Source organism: Neoarius graeffei, chromosome 12 (assembly GCF_027579695.1).
Source record: "Neoarius graeffei isolate fNeoGra1 chromosome 12, fNeoGra1.pri, whole genome shotgun sequence".
In the NCBI taxonomy this organism is placed as follows: Eukaryota; Metazoa; Chordata; class Actinopteri; order Siluriformes; family Ariidae; genus Neoarius; species Neoarius graeffei.
This window is the reverse complement of record NC_083580.1, coordinates 78,132,652-78,148,561: the sequence shown is the minus strand read 5'-3', so window position 1 is coordinate 78,148,561 and position 15,910 is coordinate 78,132,652. Positions and strand designations below refer to the sequence as shown.

General features: G+C 42.8%; 1 protein-coding gene across 4 annotated transcripts in view; it reads left to right on the top strand.

The window, feature by feature from the left end:
• The window catches only part of nsd1b (nuclear receptor binding SET domain protein 1b), a 47,096-nt gene extending 36,319 nt beyond the window's left edge, over positions 1-10,777 (top strand). For all 4 annotated transcript variants that reach the window (XM_060936476.1, XM_060936478.1, XM_060936475.1 and 1 more), the window contains exons 18-24: positions 3,054-3,166; positions 3,256-3,525; positions 3,613-3,729; positions 3,814-3,955; positions 4,043-4,149; positions 4,900-5,101; positions 8,459-10,777. In XM_060936476.1, coding sequence (XP_060792459.1) covers positions 3,054-3,166; positions 3,256-3,525; positions 3,613-3,729; positions 3,814-3,955; positions 4,043-4,149; positions 4,900-5,101; positions 8,459-8,973 — 1,466 coding nt within the window. In that variant the 3' untranslated portion in view covers positions 8,974-10,777. The remainder of the gene's footprint in view (positions 1-3,053; positions 3,167-3,255; positions 3,526-3,612; positions 3,730-3,813; positions 3,956-4,042; positions 4,150-4,899; positions 5,102-8,458) is intronic.
• The last annotated feature ends 5,133 nt before the right edge of the window (positions 10,778-15,910 follow it).

The following is a 15,910-nucleotide window of genomic DNA, read 5'->3' as shown; positions in this document are numbered from 1 at the left end:
CCGCCATGTTCGCCCACGCCGACTCATTTTGGTTAAAAAGTAGGTCAAACAGACACGCCCCATGGTGGTCACGTGACGTGATTATTGTTGCTCATTTGCTTCGGCGAGCTCCAGAATCGTAAAATGCGGGACGCTTTTTATTTCAGCAAAACATTCACACACAGGATACACGGCGTGTGTGTGCAGCAGCGAAACATTTCGAAACTCCAACAGCAACAGAAATAGAACGTTTTTCCCAGAATTAATTTGCGCTAGCAGCAGTAGCGCAAATTGTTACTCTCACTCAGGATCTTTTGACTTTATTCTTTTTATTATTATTATTATTATTTTCCTAACATTTTTTAGGACGCTGTTTCTCCCTCAGTTTTCAACCAGTCATCACCAAATTTCACATGAAGAATACCTCTGGGCTGAATTACGTTTCTATGACTTTTGGTGCTGATCTGGATCACTGATCCGGAATGATCCATGAAAAGCAGGATTTTTTCAATCACTTATAACCAGGGCTTTGAACCGGTTCAAGGAACGAAAATGAAAACCGGGAACTTTTTCTATTTCACATGGAACAGAAACGAAACCAGAAACTTTATTATTTTTTATGTTTCGGAACAGAAACGCTTATTAAAAATAATGGTAACCAGTTAATACCGTTTTTTATTTCATTCCTCAAAGTTTCCGTAGCCTACAAATAAGCCTACAAATAAAAAAGTCATTCTTCTCCTGCGCAAGTTTCTATGACCCGCTGGGGTTCACTTCCTGTGTGACGTTCGCTGACTGAATGGAGAGAGCGGGAGGGTGGACTACTATCACGTCTCCACATCTTAAATAAGAGGTAAATATTGCAGTCTATCGTTATTCAAAAACGTCAATTTCAAACACGATATCAATATATTTGTCCACGTTAATGAGAGGCTCGCGAACATTAAATGACGTTAACCTCTGTTAGCCTATCAATGCATAGGGCCTGACTAGCCTTTGGTAACACACTAAACGAATTCTCTTTCATTTTTGGCACTTTTTCTGTTTGTGTAGATGGGAAGACATACTGAGAATCCAAATCGCCAACATTTGAAATAATAATTGTTTTGAATTATTTCTTGTCTTATTTAATGAAGGTTGTAATAGAATTAGCCTACATTTGGCTTAAGCTGGATGAGACAGAGACATAATTTTATAGCCATCTGTTAAACAGCTGACAGGGAACGTAATTAACCGTTCCGGGAACGAAATTTTTTTTTGTTCTAACCGGTTCGGGAACGTCTATTTAATGGTGGAACCCAAAACCGGAAACATTAAAATTCCGTTTCTGTTCGGAACGAACCAATAGGAAAAAAATTCTGGTTCAAAGCCCTGCTTCTAACACTGTCAATTTTCATGATTTTTTTCTATCAATCCCCGCTGACCGAAAGGCCCGAAGGGGGATTATGTCCTGGTGACTTCCATCCGTCCGTCCCGGGAAGGGTGCTCACTTTCTGAAATCACCTCCTCTCACAATTTCTGGAGGAATTTCATGAAACTTGGCAGGATTCTTTGTTCTATGTTGCTAATACACATATTGTAATTTCATTAAACTGGGTCACATTTTACCAGAGTTACAGCCCTTGATTAACGAAATTATACTTTGACAATTTCATGCGAGTGTGTTTTCCTTCTGAAATCAACTCTTCTCACAATTTTTGGAGGAATTTCACCAAACTTGGCAGAAGGCATTGTTATATATGTCGGTAGTACGCAGATTGTAATTTTGTTCAATTCGGTCGCATTTTACCAGAGTTACGGCCCTTGATTAACCACCTTGTACTTTCACAATTTCATGAAGGTGTGCTCGCCGTCTGACATCAACTCCTCTCATAATTTTTGGACGAATTTCTCAAAGCTTGGCAAAAGGCCTTGTTATATGACGGTAATACGCATATTGCGATTTAATTTCGTTTGTGAAAATTTTACCAGAGTTTTGACCCTTGATTAAATAATTTGTACTTTAACAATTTCATGAGGGTGTACGTTCTTCTGAAATCAACTCCTCTCACAATTTTTGAAGGAATTTCACCAAACTTGACAGGATTCTTTGTTATATGTCGCTAATACGCATATTTCAATTTTGTTTAATTCAGTCGCATTTTACCAGAGTCATGGCAGAGTTGCCAGCAGGGGATACTGTGCTCTCAGAGCACTCTTGTTCTTTTTATTGTGTTCGGGGCAGCAGGGCGCAACTTTTCCTCACTAAGCGTCATTCTCTATCTCTTACCGTTCCGGATCTGTAAGGTACGGTGACCAGACGTCACGGTTTATACCAGCGAGCGCAAATCTCTGTCTAGTTCAACTTTGCAGTCAGAACCTTTAAATAAACGGTAAAATGGTGGCCACTTAAATGTATTAAAGTATTTGACTTGAAATTATTATCATTAAGTCCAGAGATATTTTTTTTTTCTTTCAATATGAAAGGTTACAAAAGTTAGGGTTTGAGGCATCTGATTAACATTTATGCCTTTTCCTTTGATTTCATCGACCAAATCCAGCCACAACACCAGAGACTGTGATAGAGTTGTGATGTTTATACAGATAGGTATTCACTTGATTGGATGTTTTTAAATATAGTTAATAAATAAAGCATAAAACACTGATGATGTGGCATTGTGGGTAGCATCACTTCCCAGCTCCAGGGTCCTGCGTTTAATCCTGAGATTGGATTCTATCACTGTCCACCTGGGTTTCATCCGGGTTCTCCGGTTTCCTCCGACTTCTCAAAAACATCCCAGTAGGTGGACTGGTTAAGATAAATTACCCTGAGGTATGAAAGTGAATGTGTTTGAATGTGCTGAACGGTTACTTGTGCTGGACTGGTGTCTCATGAAGGATGTATTCCCACATCATGCCCAGGGATAGACTCCGGATCCACGACGATCCTGACGAGATTAAAGCTCTTCCTGAATATGAACAAAAGAGTTGTGACTTCAGATGGTTAAAAGTGGAGATGTTAGTTGTTTCATTTCAAAGTTTTCCTCTTCGATTAAAAAATGGATGTAATTCTGATGGTGTTTTTGGTCGACCAGCTTTGGACCGGGCTGCTGAAAGATTCCGAGAACTGCAGGCAGAGAAGGAACTCCGGCAGCTCCAGGAGGACAGGAGGAATGACAAGAAGCCTCCTCCTTACAAGCACATTAAGGTATCAAACCACGCACAAGTGTTCGTTTCTATGCCAAGCTTCCATGCCAAGCAGAAGCACTTCAGCCTCCATCTTGACCAATCCAACAGGTGAACCGACCGATCGGCAAAGTGCAGATCATTACAGCCGATTTATCCGAGATCCCACGCTGCAACTGCAAGGCGACGGACGAGAACCCGTGCGGCATGGACTCAGAGTGCATCAACCGCATGCTGCTCTACGAATGCCACCCTCAGGTCTGCCCGGCTGGGGAGAGTTGCCAGAACCAGTGCTTCACTAAGCGCCAGTACTCGCAGGTGGAAATCTTCAGGACGTTGTCTCGAGGCTGGGGCCTGCGCTGCTGTCACGACATCAAGAAGGTAGGATTGGGAACGAATCCCTCAGTTCAGTTCGTTCTAATCGCAACACTGGGGTCTAAGCCGTCGCTTTCTACTGTTCGGCCTCAGGGCGCGTTTGTAAGCGAGTACGTCGGCGAAGTGATCGACGAAGAGGAATGCCGAGCTCGGATCAAGAACGCGCAGGAGAATGACATCGGGAATTTCTACCTGCTGACACTAGACAAGGTGACGCCTCTTACGATGTATTAAAGCTATTTCAAGTGGTTAAGAAAAACCTAAACTCTGTCACATCTATTATGTTTCTGGTAGGACCGGATAATAGACGCCGGACCCAAAGGAAACCAGGCCCGGTTCATGAACCATAGCTGCCAGCCAAACTGCGAGACCCAGAAATGGACTGTAAATGGAGACACCCGGGTTGGACTGTTCGCCCTGGTGGACGTTGCTGCAGGTAAGGAGTGTTGAAAATACATGAAGCTTTACCTTTAATACTGTATTGATAAATATTCACAGATGTGTGTATATTTTTTTTCTAAAGGCACTGAGCTGACGTTTAATTACAACCTTGAGTGTCTGGGTAACGGGAAGACTGTGTGTAAATGTGGGGCACCGAACTGCAGCGGCTTTCTAGGTGTAAGACCAAAGGTACAAAAAAACCCAGGATTTTTAACTGTTCCTTCAGACGGCAGTAACGACGATACTGTACCGTTTAATAATAACACTGAATTCAACTTACAGTACCTCAGAAGTGGCAAGTTCTACTAGAACTACTACAACACGACCATTACACCATTTTCCACCTCCGTGTGTTTGAGCTACAAAGTCAGAATAATTAAGTTATTCCACGAAATCGAGTCGTACATGAGCCGATAGCCGACGAGGCGCGTAGCACCGAGTTGTCTGTAATCCGTGTACAACGCGACTGAGTGGAATAACTGTTTTATTCTATCCACATTCACTGGATTTTAAGAAACAGAGCATTTTTATTTGTTGCAAATTCAATAAATTAAAACTTTATACAAAACGTCCAACAAAATCATTTCCGCTTAGACTGTAAACAAACCGGCGAAATGACAGGAGCAATTTGTGAAAAATGCGATGATAATAATAATAATTCTTGAAAAATAAAAAAGATACGTTCTTACCATCAAATACTTTCATTCCGTATTTTGTTCCTTTTTTTTGTATTTTTTGGGGTTTTGTTTTCAAGTAGAGTTTTTATTTCATCCTCGCTTGGTTCAGCGATACTCTCCGCCATTTTGTTTTTCTCTACTCACGGTATATAAGCTGATAGCCAAGTAGTAGAGTAGCCAATCAGAGCGTGCGATTGCTCATATCCAGTGAACGTGGAAAGAATAATACTCATTATTTTTATGATGTTCTCATGTTTCTCAGAATAACCCTCCTCCAGATGATAAGGGCCGTAAGATGAAGAGGAAAGCTTATGCAAAGCGCAAGTCGCAGCAAGAGCTAACGAAGGAGCGAGAAGACGAGTGTTTCAGCTGTGGAGATGCTGGACAGATGGTTTCATGTAAGAGACCTGGGTGTCCAAAGGTTTATCACGCAGACTGTCTCAACCTGACCAAGAGACCTGCAGGTCAGTGCCAAACACACACACAGGATGGCGTTATGAAACCTACGTACTCTATATGACGATCTGAAGATACAGTGTAATGTTTGTTTGTTTTTTCATTGAAATGGCAGATAAGCCAGTCAACATGTAAATCTACAAATCCCATTTCCAGGAAAGATGGATATTTCTCCAAAATGCGATTAAAAAATCTATGATTTATTAATTCACGTGAACATTTATTTAACTAACAAAATTACAGAGAAAAGATTTTCAACAATGTGGTTTTGTAGACGTAGAGTGCGTGTGCTTGACTGGCCTGCTGCCCGTCCAGCTCTGTCTCCTATTGAGAATGTATGGCGCATCATGAAGAGGAGAATCAGACATTCGATCACGGACTGTTGAGCAGCTAAAGTCTTGTATCAGGCAAGAATGGACAAAAATTCCAGTTGCAAAACTGCAGCAATTCATCTCCTCAGATCCCATACGATTAAAAGTGTTATTAAAGGAAATGTGATGTAATACGATGGTAATAATGTCTCTGTCACAATTTTTTTTTTGGTGTGTTGCAGGCATCAAATTCTAACTTTGTTTATATTTACAAAATACAATTAAAGCGGAGGCGGCACGGTGGTGTAGTGGTTAGCGCTGTCGCCTCACAGCAAGAAGGTCCGGGTTCGAGCCCCGTGGCCGGCGAGGGCCTTTCTGTGCGGAGTTTGCATGTTCTCCCCGTGTCCACGTGGGTTTCCTCCGGGTGCTCCGGTTTCCCCCACAGTCCAAAGACATGCAGGTTAGGTTAACTGGTGACTCTAAATTGAGCGTAGGTGTGAATGTGAGTGTGAATGGTTGTCTGTGTCTATGTGTCAGCCCTGTGATGACCTGGCAACTTGTCCAGGGTGTACCCCGCCTTTCGCCCGTAGTCAGCTGGGATAGGCTCCAGCTTGCCTGCGACCCTGTAGAAGGATAAAGCGGCTAGAGATAATGAGATGAGATGAATGAATGAGACAATTAAAGCGAGACGGCCTTTCGATTTCATAAAATCGGTGAAATTTAGTTCCCTCTGAAATGTGGTCATTCTCGGCCTTGAATACTGACCTCGGCCCAGAGGGCCTCGCTCAGTACTTTCAAGACCTCGGTCACAGTATTTCACCATACGGACCTCCCAGCTGGTAAATAATATATTAATTTTTTTCTTTACCAAATTCTAACAGAAAACAGGAGCGCCCGAAAGGGAAAACCGAGCCGAGCCACCATTTTGAATCCTCATTCACGGCTGTAATGCAAATGGCTTCCTCCTCGGTATACAAGTGCACTTCCATGGCAGGAAAAAAACTACATTTTGCCACCTATGTAGTCCCCTATTTATACAAAACTGAGTCATTCAGGATTCAGCCATGTTTTTGCTCGGCGTTAGCAACAGTTAGAGGTTTTTAGCTTTCTCCTGAAATGTTTTCTTTTATTTCTTCTTCCTCAGGGTAGTAAAACTCGCTTTCGCTGTGAACACTGTTGTTATCGCTATCCATGCTGTAAAATTAATGCTATTCTCCTGAGAAATGCGAAAATAAATGTTGACAAAAATTGCTACGATGTTTGTTGTTGTGAACGAGCGAGCCACCAGAGGTCTGTAACCGGGGTCCGTAACATAGGATACGGACCCGCTCGCCAGCCAATCAGAGCGCAAGATTTGATGGAAACCGGACCGAGAAAAAAATAAATATGTTTATTTCTGTAATATCTCACAAAATATCAGGCCATTCTGTGGCTGGGAAGTTATTTAATTTGAGGGGATTAAAGCAAATAATGTGCATGAAATCGCTCGCTTGGCGCAGTCAAGCAGACAGAGGAAGTCCGTGTGCGCATGCGCAGGTTTACCTTCTTCTTCTTCTTTTGGGTTTTACGGCAGCTGGCATCCACAGTGTTGCATTACTGCCATCTACAGGTTTACCTTTAGCGTGCACTGACAGTTCCATCATTCTGTCGCTAAACGAACAGCTGATCACACCGAGGTGCTCACTGAGCGCCGATATTTATTAGTTTGGTCCTGCATTTCCTTTTGTTACGCCCATTTATGCCCCCTTCAGGCCCAGCACTGTCAGTGCACGGGCATGGCTGGGTCCTGGTACCTGATTACCTAATTAGGTACACCTGTAATGCCAGCTGGGGCTATAAAGGGGCTGGCGCCTATGGCCTCACGAGGCTCTCTCTCTCTGTCGACTGGCACTACCTGCTTGCTCTCTCTCTCTGTCCTCAGCTCTTACTCTTTTCCCCTTGTGCCTCACTCTTTTGTTATTTTGAACACAATCTTACATACTGACCTTTTCATTTGCATCCACTCACGCATAACCCCACTCCTGCACTTTACCCCAGACACGGTTTTTGTTTAAATAAATTTCTTAAAACTTACTTTTGTTGTCGTCTCCCTCATTATGTGATGGTAAATGAGCCTGCCGTTACACCTTTCCTTCGTATAGAACATAACGTCTTTTCTCCTCGCTTTCTTTCCGTTACTGTAGTCGGTCTTTCACGTTTCATTCGCACACTCACGTCCTCCATTTTTCTCTCCTGTTTCAAATTTGTATCCCACAATGCCTTGCACGAACGAGGAAAGCCCACCACATGATGCATGATGTAGTATCTTGAATTGAGTCATGGTGAAGCAGGAAAAAATAGTGGAGAATTTAGGGCCACGTGGAAATGAATTCATTAATTGTTCTATTTTTAAAAAAACTAATAAAATTAGAAGTCTGTGATTCAAATTCAGTAGCGTTTGGTCAGTAAACAAAAATAATTGGGCGTCGGGGAAAATTCTTTTTATGACCTACTCTTGAAAAATCTGAAAGGCAGTCTAGCTTTAAGTTGGTCAGTAAAACTGTTGAAAATCTTTGCTTTGTATGTTTATCAGTTAAATAAAGATTCACATGGCGACAAATCATGGATTTTTGTTTTTACTGCATTTGGAAAATATCCCAACTTTTCTGGAAATGGGGTTTGTAGAATGATTGACAGTTGTGTAGGTGTTTTTAATTCGCTGGTATTACCTGACACCTTGAAAACTCCGCCCCCTTCCTGTCATCTTGCAGGAAAACCCAGCACCATCACGATCTTTGGAGAAAGTTTTGAGCAAAAGTAAAAATCTATGAATGAATGTTCGACTTAGCTAAGGACTAGTATGGAGTAAATATCAATGTTTATTCGGGATGCTGCTGAAATATTTCATCTGAAAAGAGAAAAAACTGATTAAATACGCCTTCAAGGATGTCTAAAGTCTAACATGGATGTAAAATATTGATATGTTTATTCTTATATCAGAAAAGATGTGTTTTGCGATCCTGCGCTGATGCTCCTGTAGCGTAAGTGTGTAACGTTGTTGTTTTGCCTGTGCAGGGCGTTGGGAGTGTCCGTGGCACCAGTGTGACCTGTGTGGTCAGGAATCCGCCTCGTTCTGCGAGATGTGCCCCAGTTCGTACTGTGTGGAGCACCGCGACGGCATGCTCTTCATCTCCAAGCTGGACGGCCGTCTGTCCTGCAGCGAGCACGATCCGTGCGGTCCCGAGCCTCTAGAACCCGGCGAGATCCGTGAATACGTCCCAGAACACATCAACGTCTACCCGGTGAAGGCTTTACAACTTTATCAAAACCCAGCATGTCAAACCAGTCAGCTTCCTCAAACTTCCGATGCTCTGCTCGTGTCCTCGAGCCCTCCTTCCAGTCCTTCACTAGCGATCGCTTTTAACAGCATGTACTCGCCCATATCCTCCTTCGGAGAAGAAGAAAACTCAGTGGACCAGGACGACGATGACATAGAAGATGACGATGGGAGAATTATAGATGAAGCTGAAGAACACACTCAGTCAGAAACATGCGATAAAAGGGGTGTGAAAGTGACGCTGACTGTATGAATTAGACATGAATTAGACTAGGGATTTTCTTCTTCACTACAGAAACGTAGGAAACAGCCGTAGTGGAAAGGAGCGGCTGGAATTCGTCGCTGCTTACTAGGAAAATGGATCCACCTTGATGGATTTAGTCAATTGTTTTTTTATTCTGAGGTTCTTAGATTTGCACTCTTCGCAATTTACAGTTAGACGTGCAAAACACGAGACTTTGAAGAACGAGTTACTTCGAAACGTGGTTTGTTTGGAAGAAATAGAAAGAGTTAGGAAATAACTGACGTTTGGGACAAAAGCCACGTCTGAAACTCCACCTCGATCCTAAGAACTGAAGAACAAATTCCCTTTTGTTCCTCGCGACAAAGTTTTTGCACTCACCACTTTTATATCTTGTCCGTATGAGCCCTGGTTGGCTACCATCGAGCAAAAATATCACAATGGCTGCTGTCCTGTTTTACCATCACTCGATCAACCGAAGGCCTGGTCTGCACTTACACTTTACGCTTTACACTTTACCAACCACTTTTTAAAAAATCTTAAAGAGATTCAGATTATTTAAAAAGTCCCCTAAGAGAGAAGACAGTTTGTTTGATTAATTTATTATTTCCCTCCAAGAAAAATAGTTTGTTTTGCACATTACGGCTGCTCATAAACTGTAACATCAAGGCACGGAAAACACTCAAAGATCAAATATAGGATCGATCATCAACACTGGATACGCGAACCATGACCCTCTTCGATGGTGTGCATCCACTGTTTGACTTTATAATGCCTTATAAACGTCACGTATACTCGCTGATCACAAATCGTGTTAAACGTGATCATTTTTAACATCAGGTGTAGGTCAAGTTAATCAGTTACACAATACAGTGTGTTGTTGTTATTATGGTCTTATCATCACCAGCCCTGGGTTTTAATCGAGGCAGCAATTATGGGCAGCGTTTGTGCGCCGGAGATAAACCTCGTCATGCTCGGCTGGATCAAAAACTCCACCCTGAAACCTCCTTAGCACTGCTAGTGTTGAATCATCAGCTGATGTTTTTCTTGTGAGAAATTTACAATCACTCTGACGTTATCGCTAAGAGACGGAAATTCAACCATCACGAACGTAAGGGTTTCACCGCTAGCTCCTAAAAACAAGAGCTTATTTTCTCACTGGCCGTTTTTTCAGCAGCATTTGGAAATTTCATGTCATGTCATGTCACGTCAATGAGAAATGGAGCATCGGAGCAGTGGAGATGTTGGCACAAACGCTGGACTCGTAGCATCCCAGAATGCAATGCAGCAATAATCAGCTAGTTGGCAAACTACGTGAACTACGCGATGACATATTAGCAAGAAAGTTGTAGCTTTAGAACTTTATCTGCATGACCTGAGTGGACAGATTTAAGGAGGAGGTGACGGAGCAAGACAGACTGAAGTACTCAAGCGCCGCTGCATCGCTTTCTTTCAATAGAGATGAAGCAAGGGAGGGCGACAACTCCCAGCAGGTTGTTAGACAGCAGTGTGGGTAACGGAGATGACCGCTAACAACTGAAAATAGAGCAGCATGCTGATGAGCGAGGTTTTAAGCTAAAGAAAAAAAGTCAAGAATTTCATTCCAAAATAAATGAAAAAATCGAGGATACTCTTGAAGATCACATGTTAATGATCAAAAGTCGTTCCAGGCGGATTTTTCCTTTTCCTTTGTTTTTTTTTGAAGCATCTCAAAGACATCCATGAGGTCTGAACTCGTCCACTCTTTTCAGAAATATAAGTAAACGCATAAGGCCATCCTTAAAAAAAATCCGTTTCCTGTCCACCGGGTGAGCAAAAAAATTTTCAGTCGGGAGGGAGGGATTTATTTACTTATTTATTTATATATATATATATATATATATATATATATATATATATATATATATGGATGGATAAGAAATCGCAATGCTGTGTTTGCTTTTTCTTTCAGTACTTTTTTATTACAAAAGCAGACACATTTAATAAAATGAGAGTTTAATCAACTGAAACTTGTACAACTTTAAGTTAGCATTTTAAATGCCGACTGCAACATTTGCAAAACTTTTACAAAGGTACTTAAATAAAATGTCCGACACACGGACTTTTTGTAGTTCTAAATCGACCGTTAAGGCCAATTTATGCTGACAACCCAGTCCTCGCAGATAGCATCGCAGACAGTGTCTGCGTAGCCCCCCCACCTTCGCAGACGCTCTGCGCGCACCTCCCAAAAATTGTGACCACCGCAGAAGCCTCGCAGACAGCGCCGCAGACAAGAGGGCTCTGATTGGTCCACTCTACAGTACATCCGCTGTACACGCACTTCCGCTTCCCTACTTTCCCGGTTTGGTTTGTTTTCACGACCGGCATTTTTAAAAACACGAGCGAAGATGGAGCAGCACGAAGAGCGGTTGATCGAGGAAGTACGTACATCTATACGACTCCAGTTCTAGTCATTATAAAAAAAAAAGTTCTAGTCATTATAAGTAACCGGAGGATAAACACTCCACTAACCACACCCACCAACTACTCCTAGCGACTTCGCGCCCCCTTGCGTTGTGCGGGTGAATAACATCGCGCACGCCTATTACTACCCGCTCAACGATAAATTACAACTGTCTGCGAAAAGCTATCTTCGAAAGCCTTGTCGCAAGAGCATGCAGAGGCCTTTAGGCCTAGTTCGGATGAAATTACACTATTAAAATGATCACTGAATGATTTGTTTTTCTGAATCTTTACTATTTTGTTGTTCGCTAGAATACCATTTTGCGATTTCACACTTAAGCAAATGTTTGAAAACTCCGGATCTGCTTCCTTCATGGTGGCTGCCATTTTTTTGTGCCGAACGGCGCATGCGCAGAGCTGATTCAGTTCAGAGTGCGCGCGCACTCGGCGGAGGCAGTAGTGTGTCGGAGGGAACAGAAGCAGAGATGACGCTTATTTTGTCTCCGGTAAACCAGTCTTCTCTCGTTCAGTTACGTGCTGGCATCAAAAGACACCGTTGGTTGTAAATGAACCCAAACTGAGTGGTTGGAGTGTATTTTCATACACAAATGGAGAAATGTTCGCTGAGTGTGTAATTGTGTAGCCGCCACTGCAGACCGTTGTCGTTGTTAATTCATAGCATGCTCAGCTGCGTGAATGTCGTGCACCGAAAATAAGAGATTTACAAGCCAGGAACGCCTCATGATGCAATACGCAAGAAAAGAAAGAAGATTTACTGCCATTTTACTTTGTATTTGAGTAAAGTGAATAAATAAATGGTCTGTGGAAAATACATTTAATCCTGGGAACTGCATGCACAGGAGTTTATTTTGTGTTTACTCCCCCCCGGCTGGCTACTTATTTGTCATGGCTGGCTAGTATGAGCCTTAGTGGAAAGCCCTGGGAATGCGGAAATGTCAAGTTCGATTTTAGATTTACGAACCCGAAAAAAAAAAGTCGAAAAACCGGCGTTAAAAAAAAAATTTCAGCCGCACAAACGGCACTCACCCGGCCGGTGGACCGGAAACAGAAAGTTTTTTAATAATGGCCTAATTTGAACATTTGCTGAATTGGATGATGTTAATTCGGGAGGCTTGGCATCTTTTTAAAGCTGAATTAAAAGCTGGCATGACTTCTAATATCTGCTCAACAACCACTTTATTACGAGCACCGTACTAATACTCCTGTTTTGCTCCCAGAACAGCCTCGATTCTTCGTGGAATGGATTCCGAAATGTCGGAAACATTCCTTTGATATTTTCACTGCACGTTCATGTTACTAATCTCGCATTCTACCACATTCCAATCCCAAAGGTGCTCTACTTCCCTTGAAGTACCCTGAACTCATTGTTCATTGAGATGGTCAGGTTGAGATGACTTCTGTGTTATGGCACATTATCATGCTAGATGTGTAGCCATCATAAGATAGGTCAACGTGGCATTCGACTGGTATTAAGGGGCAACAGTGTGTACCAAGTAAGCATTCCCCACAACGTTACACTACCCCCACCATCCCGAATTGTTATCACGAGGCAGGTTGTGTCCATGGATGTATCAAGGTTCATTAAATGAGGTGATGGTTTTTTTTCCAATCAGCTGTCTGGTTTTGGTCAGAAGTCACGGAGAAGTCACGGAGCTCACGTGCGACAATGAAGCCAAACTCCTGTATCTGGAAGATTCTGCACGTTGCTTCTGCCACATGATCGGCTGATGGAATAAGCAGGGATCCCGGTGTTCCTAATAAAGTGGGCAGTGAGTGTGTATTGCTATTGATGGATTCGATGTCCCACTGCTAAAACTTGAGGGGAAGTCATATTTATATTTATGCACTTGTGCTTCTGTAGTTTTGCACTGGAGGCTAATGGACCACCGGTTAACATGGTGCAGGCTGTTTGTCTTTAATTACATTAAATAATAATCTCAAAATGCCAAAAAATAGTCTCAAACTCTCAACGCTAACAAGGACACCTGTGCCTGCTTTTTCTCTAATAAAAAAACAAAAGCTGCATATTTTGCTGCAAGCAGCAATTAAGGGGGCCAAGCACTTTCTGTCCCCGCCCCTCCTTAGCGACAGAGGAAGTTCCGAATCCAACTGGACCATCAGCATTTGCTCTCAAGGACAGATATTTGACATTTTAAGGCCAAACATCAAGCTGTTGCTCAGATATTGCCTCATTTCCCGTCCACGTTGGCCTCCCAAGTGGCAAATAAAGTCTACTTTATATTAACAGCATTTAGCAAATGATTTTATCCAGAGCGACGTACAACATACCCAGAGCAGCCTGGGGAGCGGGTGGGGGTTCGGTGTCTTGCTCAGTCATTCCTGCTGGTGCAGGGATCCGAAACGGCAACCTTTTGGTCCAAAAGCTGCTTCTCTGACCATTAAGCCACAGCTTCCCCTCTCAAGTCTAATCTTGTTTAGGTCATGTTGCTAAATACAGTATAGACCTCTTGCAGTCACGTGACCGAATCCCGGCTGGAATGTAAACAGCCGCCATCTTGTCGGTCAACAACACAGCTGAATATAACCGACGGACTACATGGCTCATTTTTCTAATGAACAGATAACTAGATACATGTCTAAAATAAACGACCTACAGATTAGAGACCCTTATCGATTACCGGACGTAGTTTTCACGACCGTGTCAGTGGATATTGAACTGCCAGAGGTGGAATACCCAGATGTGTATAATTACCTCATTAACTTTCCCTCGCTGTTCAGTGGTGAAGCACTGCGTGCTTATAAATCTCTGGACAGTTATCTTTACAGAAATTCAGGATTTGTCAGCCGCCCTCAGATGTGGCATCTTGTAAACAAGAAAATAACAATCCTCATTGGACGGGTAAGTCACTTAAAGGAATACGCCACCCCCAAGTGAAATTGAGTCAGTCCCTGCAGTCCCTAGAGTTGGATGAGTGAGCCAAAGCGTTTTGTAGCCGACCCAGCCATTGTCCTGATCTGGAAACGTCCCGGTTAGCTTTAGCTTAGCGTAGTCGCTGTAATCCGGCGTGTCCAGCCAGCATTGTCGTTGCAAAAGTGAATCAAATAACTCAAGATTTTTTATAATTATTTCTCATGACCTGTACATTCACATCGAGTACACATATCAATGCAAATTAACACGAAGGGATTTACTAGACCAATTTATATCTGGAACTATTTTCGGCCACAGCACAGGCAAAGCACCGCTGCAGGCGCAAAGACACCACGCAGCACCACAACTTCCATCAATACACCAGTGTTACCAGGGAAACCAGGGTTTTCAGGTGCTGCGTGGTGTCTTTGCGCCTGCAGCGGTGCTTTGCCTGTGCTGTGGCCGAAAATAGTTCCAGATATAAATTGGTCTAGTAAATCCCTTCGTGTTAATTTGCATTGATATGTGTACTCGATGTGAATGTACAGGTCATGAGAAATAATTATAAAAAATCTTGAGTTATTTGATTCACTTTTGCAACGACAATGCTATCTGGACACGCCGGATTACAGCGACTGCGCTAAGCTAAAGCTAACCGGGACGTTTCCAGATCAGGACAATGGCTGGGTCGGCTACAAAACGCTTTGGCTCACTCATCCAACTCTAGGGACTGCAGGGACTGACTCAATTTCACCTGGGGGTGGCGTATTCCTTTAAGTATTGAGTACTAGTACTGATACCACATGGATATACTGGAATAAATACATGGCGAACATGAGATGAAATGGTCACTGCACAGGCGCCAGTGATCGTTCTTTCCAGTCGGTACCCATGCCTTCTTGTTGTTTGGATCGGCCCGGCTGATAGCAGCAATCCATTTTGCACGCCTGTCAGGGTCCCGTGGCAGCCTATGAAACTTTCTTCCCGATTTCTGACCTCTCCTGTTGTGGCATTTACATGCCATACAACTCTCCGGCATTGTGGCACGGTAATATTTGCAGATTTGGGCGAAAAACAACGAAAGTCAGTGTCGGTAAATTGCGATGGCGGAAATATGGCGTTTGACCGACAAGATGGCGTCTGTTTACAATCTGGATCGGCTGTGACATCACATGCAAGTGGACTATAGATGTGTGTCAAGTTTGACGTCAATACATAAGTATCATAGTGCTGTGATACAAATTTAGTGATTGTTGGGTAGAATTTGTAAAAGAAGAGGCAAAAAAACCCACTAGTCAGTTTTAAAAATGTTGACTTCCTGCCTGGCAAAATCATAACAGCTTTACTTGCTGAACATAAATTCTTGACATGAGCATCAGTGCTCATTATTATGAGCGTTATTGGCCTCCAATAATCTCAAAATGATTCGTCTACATGCTTTCTGTCACGTATTACACGAATAGAAAACCAGCGTCAGACATTTTAAACTCAGCCTCTCGACTGAGTCCAGGTTTATTCTGCTGTTTTATTACGTTGTTTACACACAAGCTGCACCGTCTGTGTGGTCAGGCGGTCATCAGCGTTTCGAGTCCATGTTGGCGAATTTAACTCCAG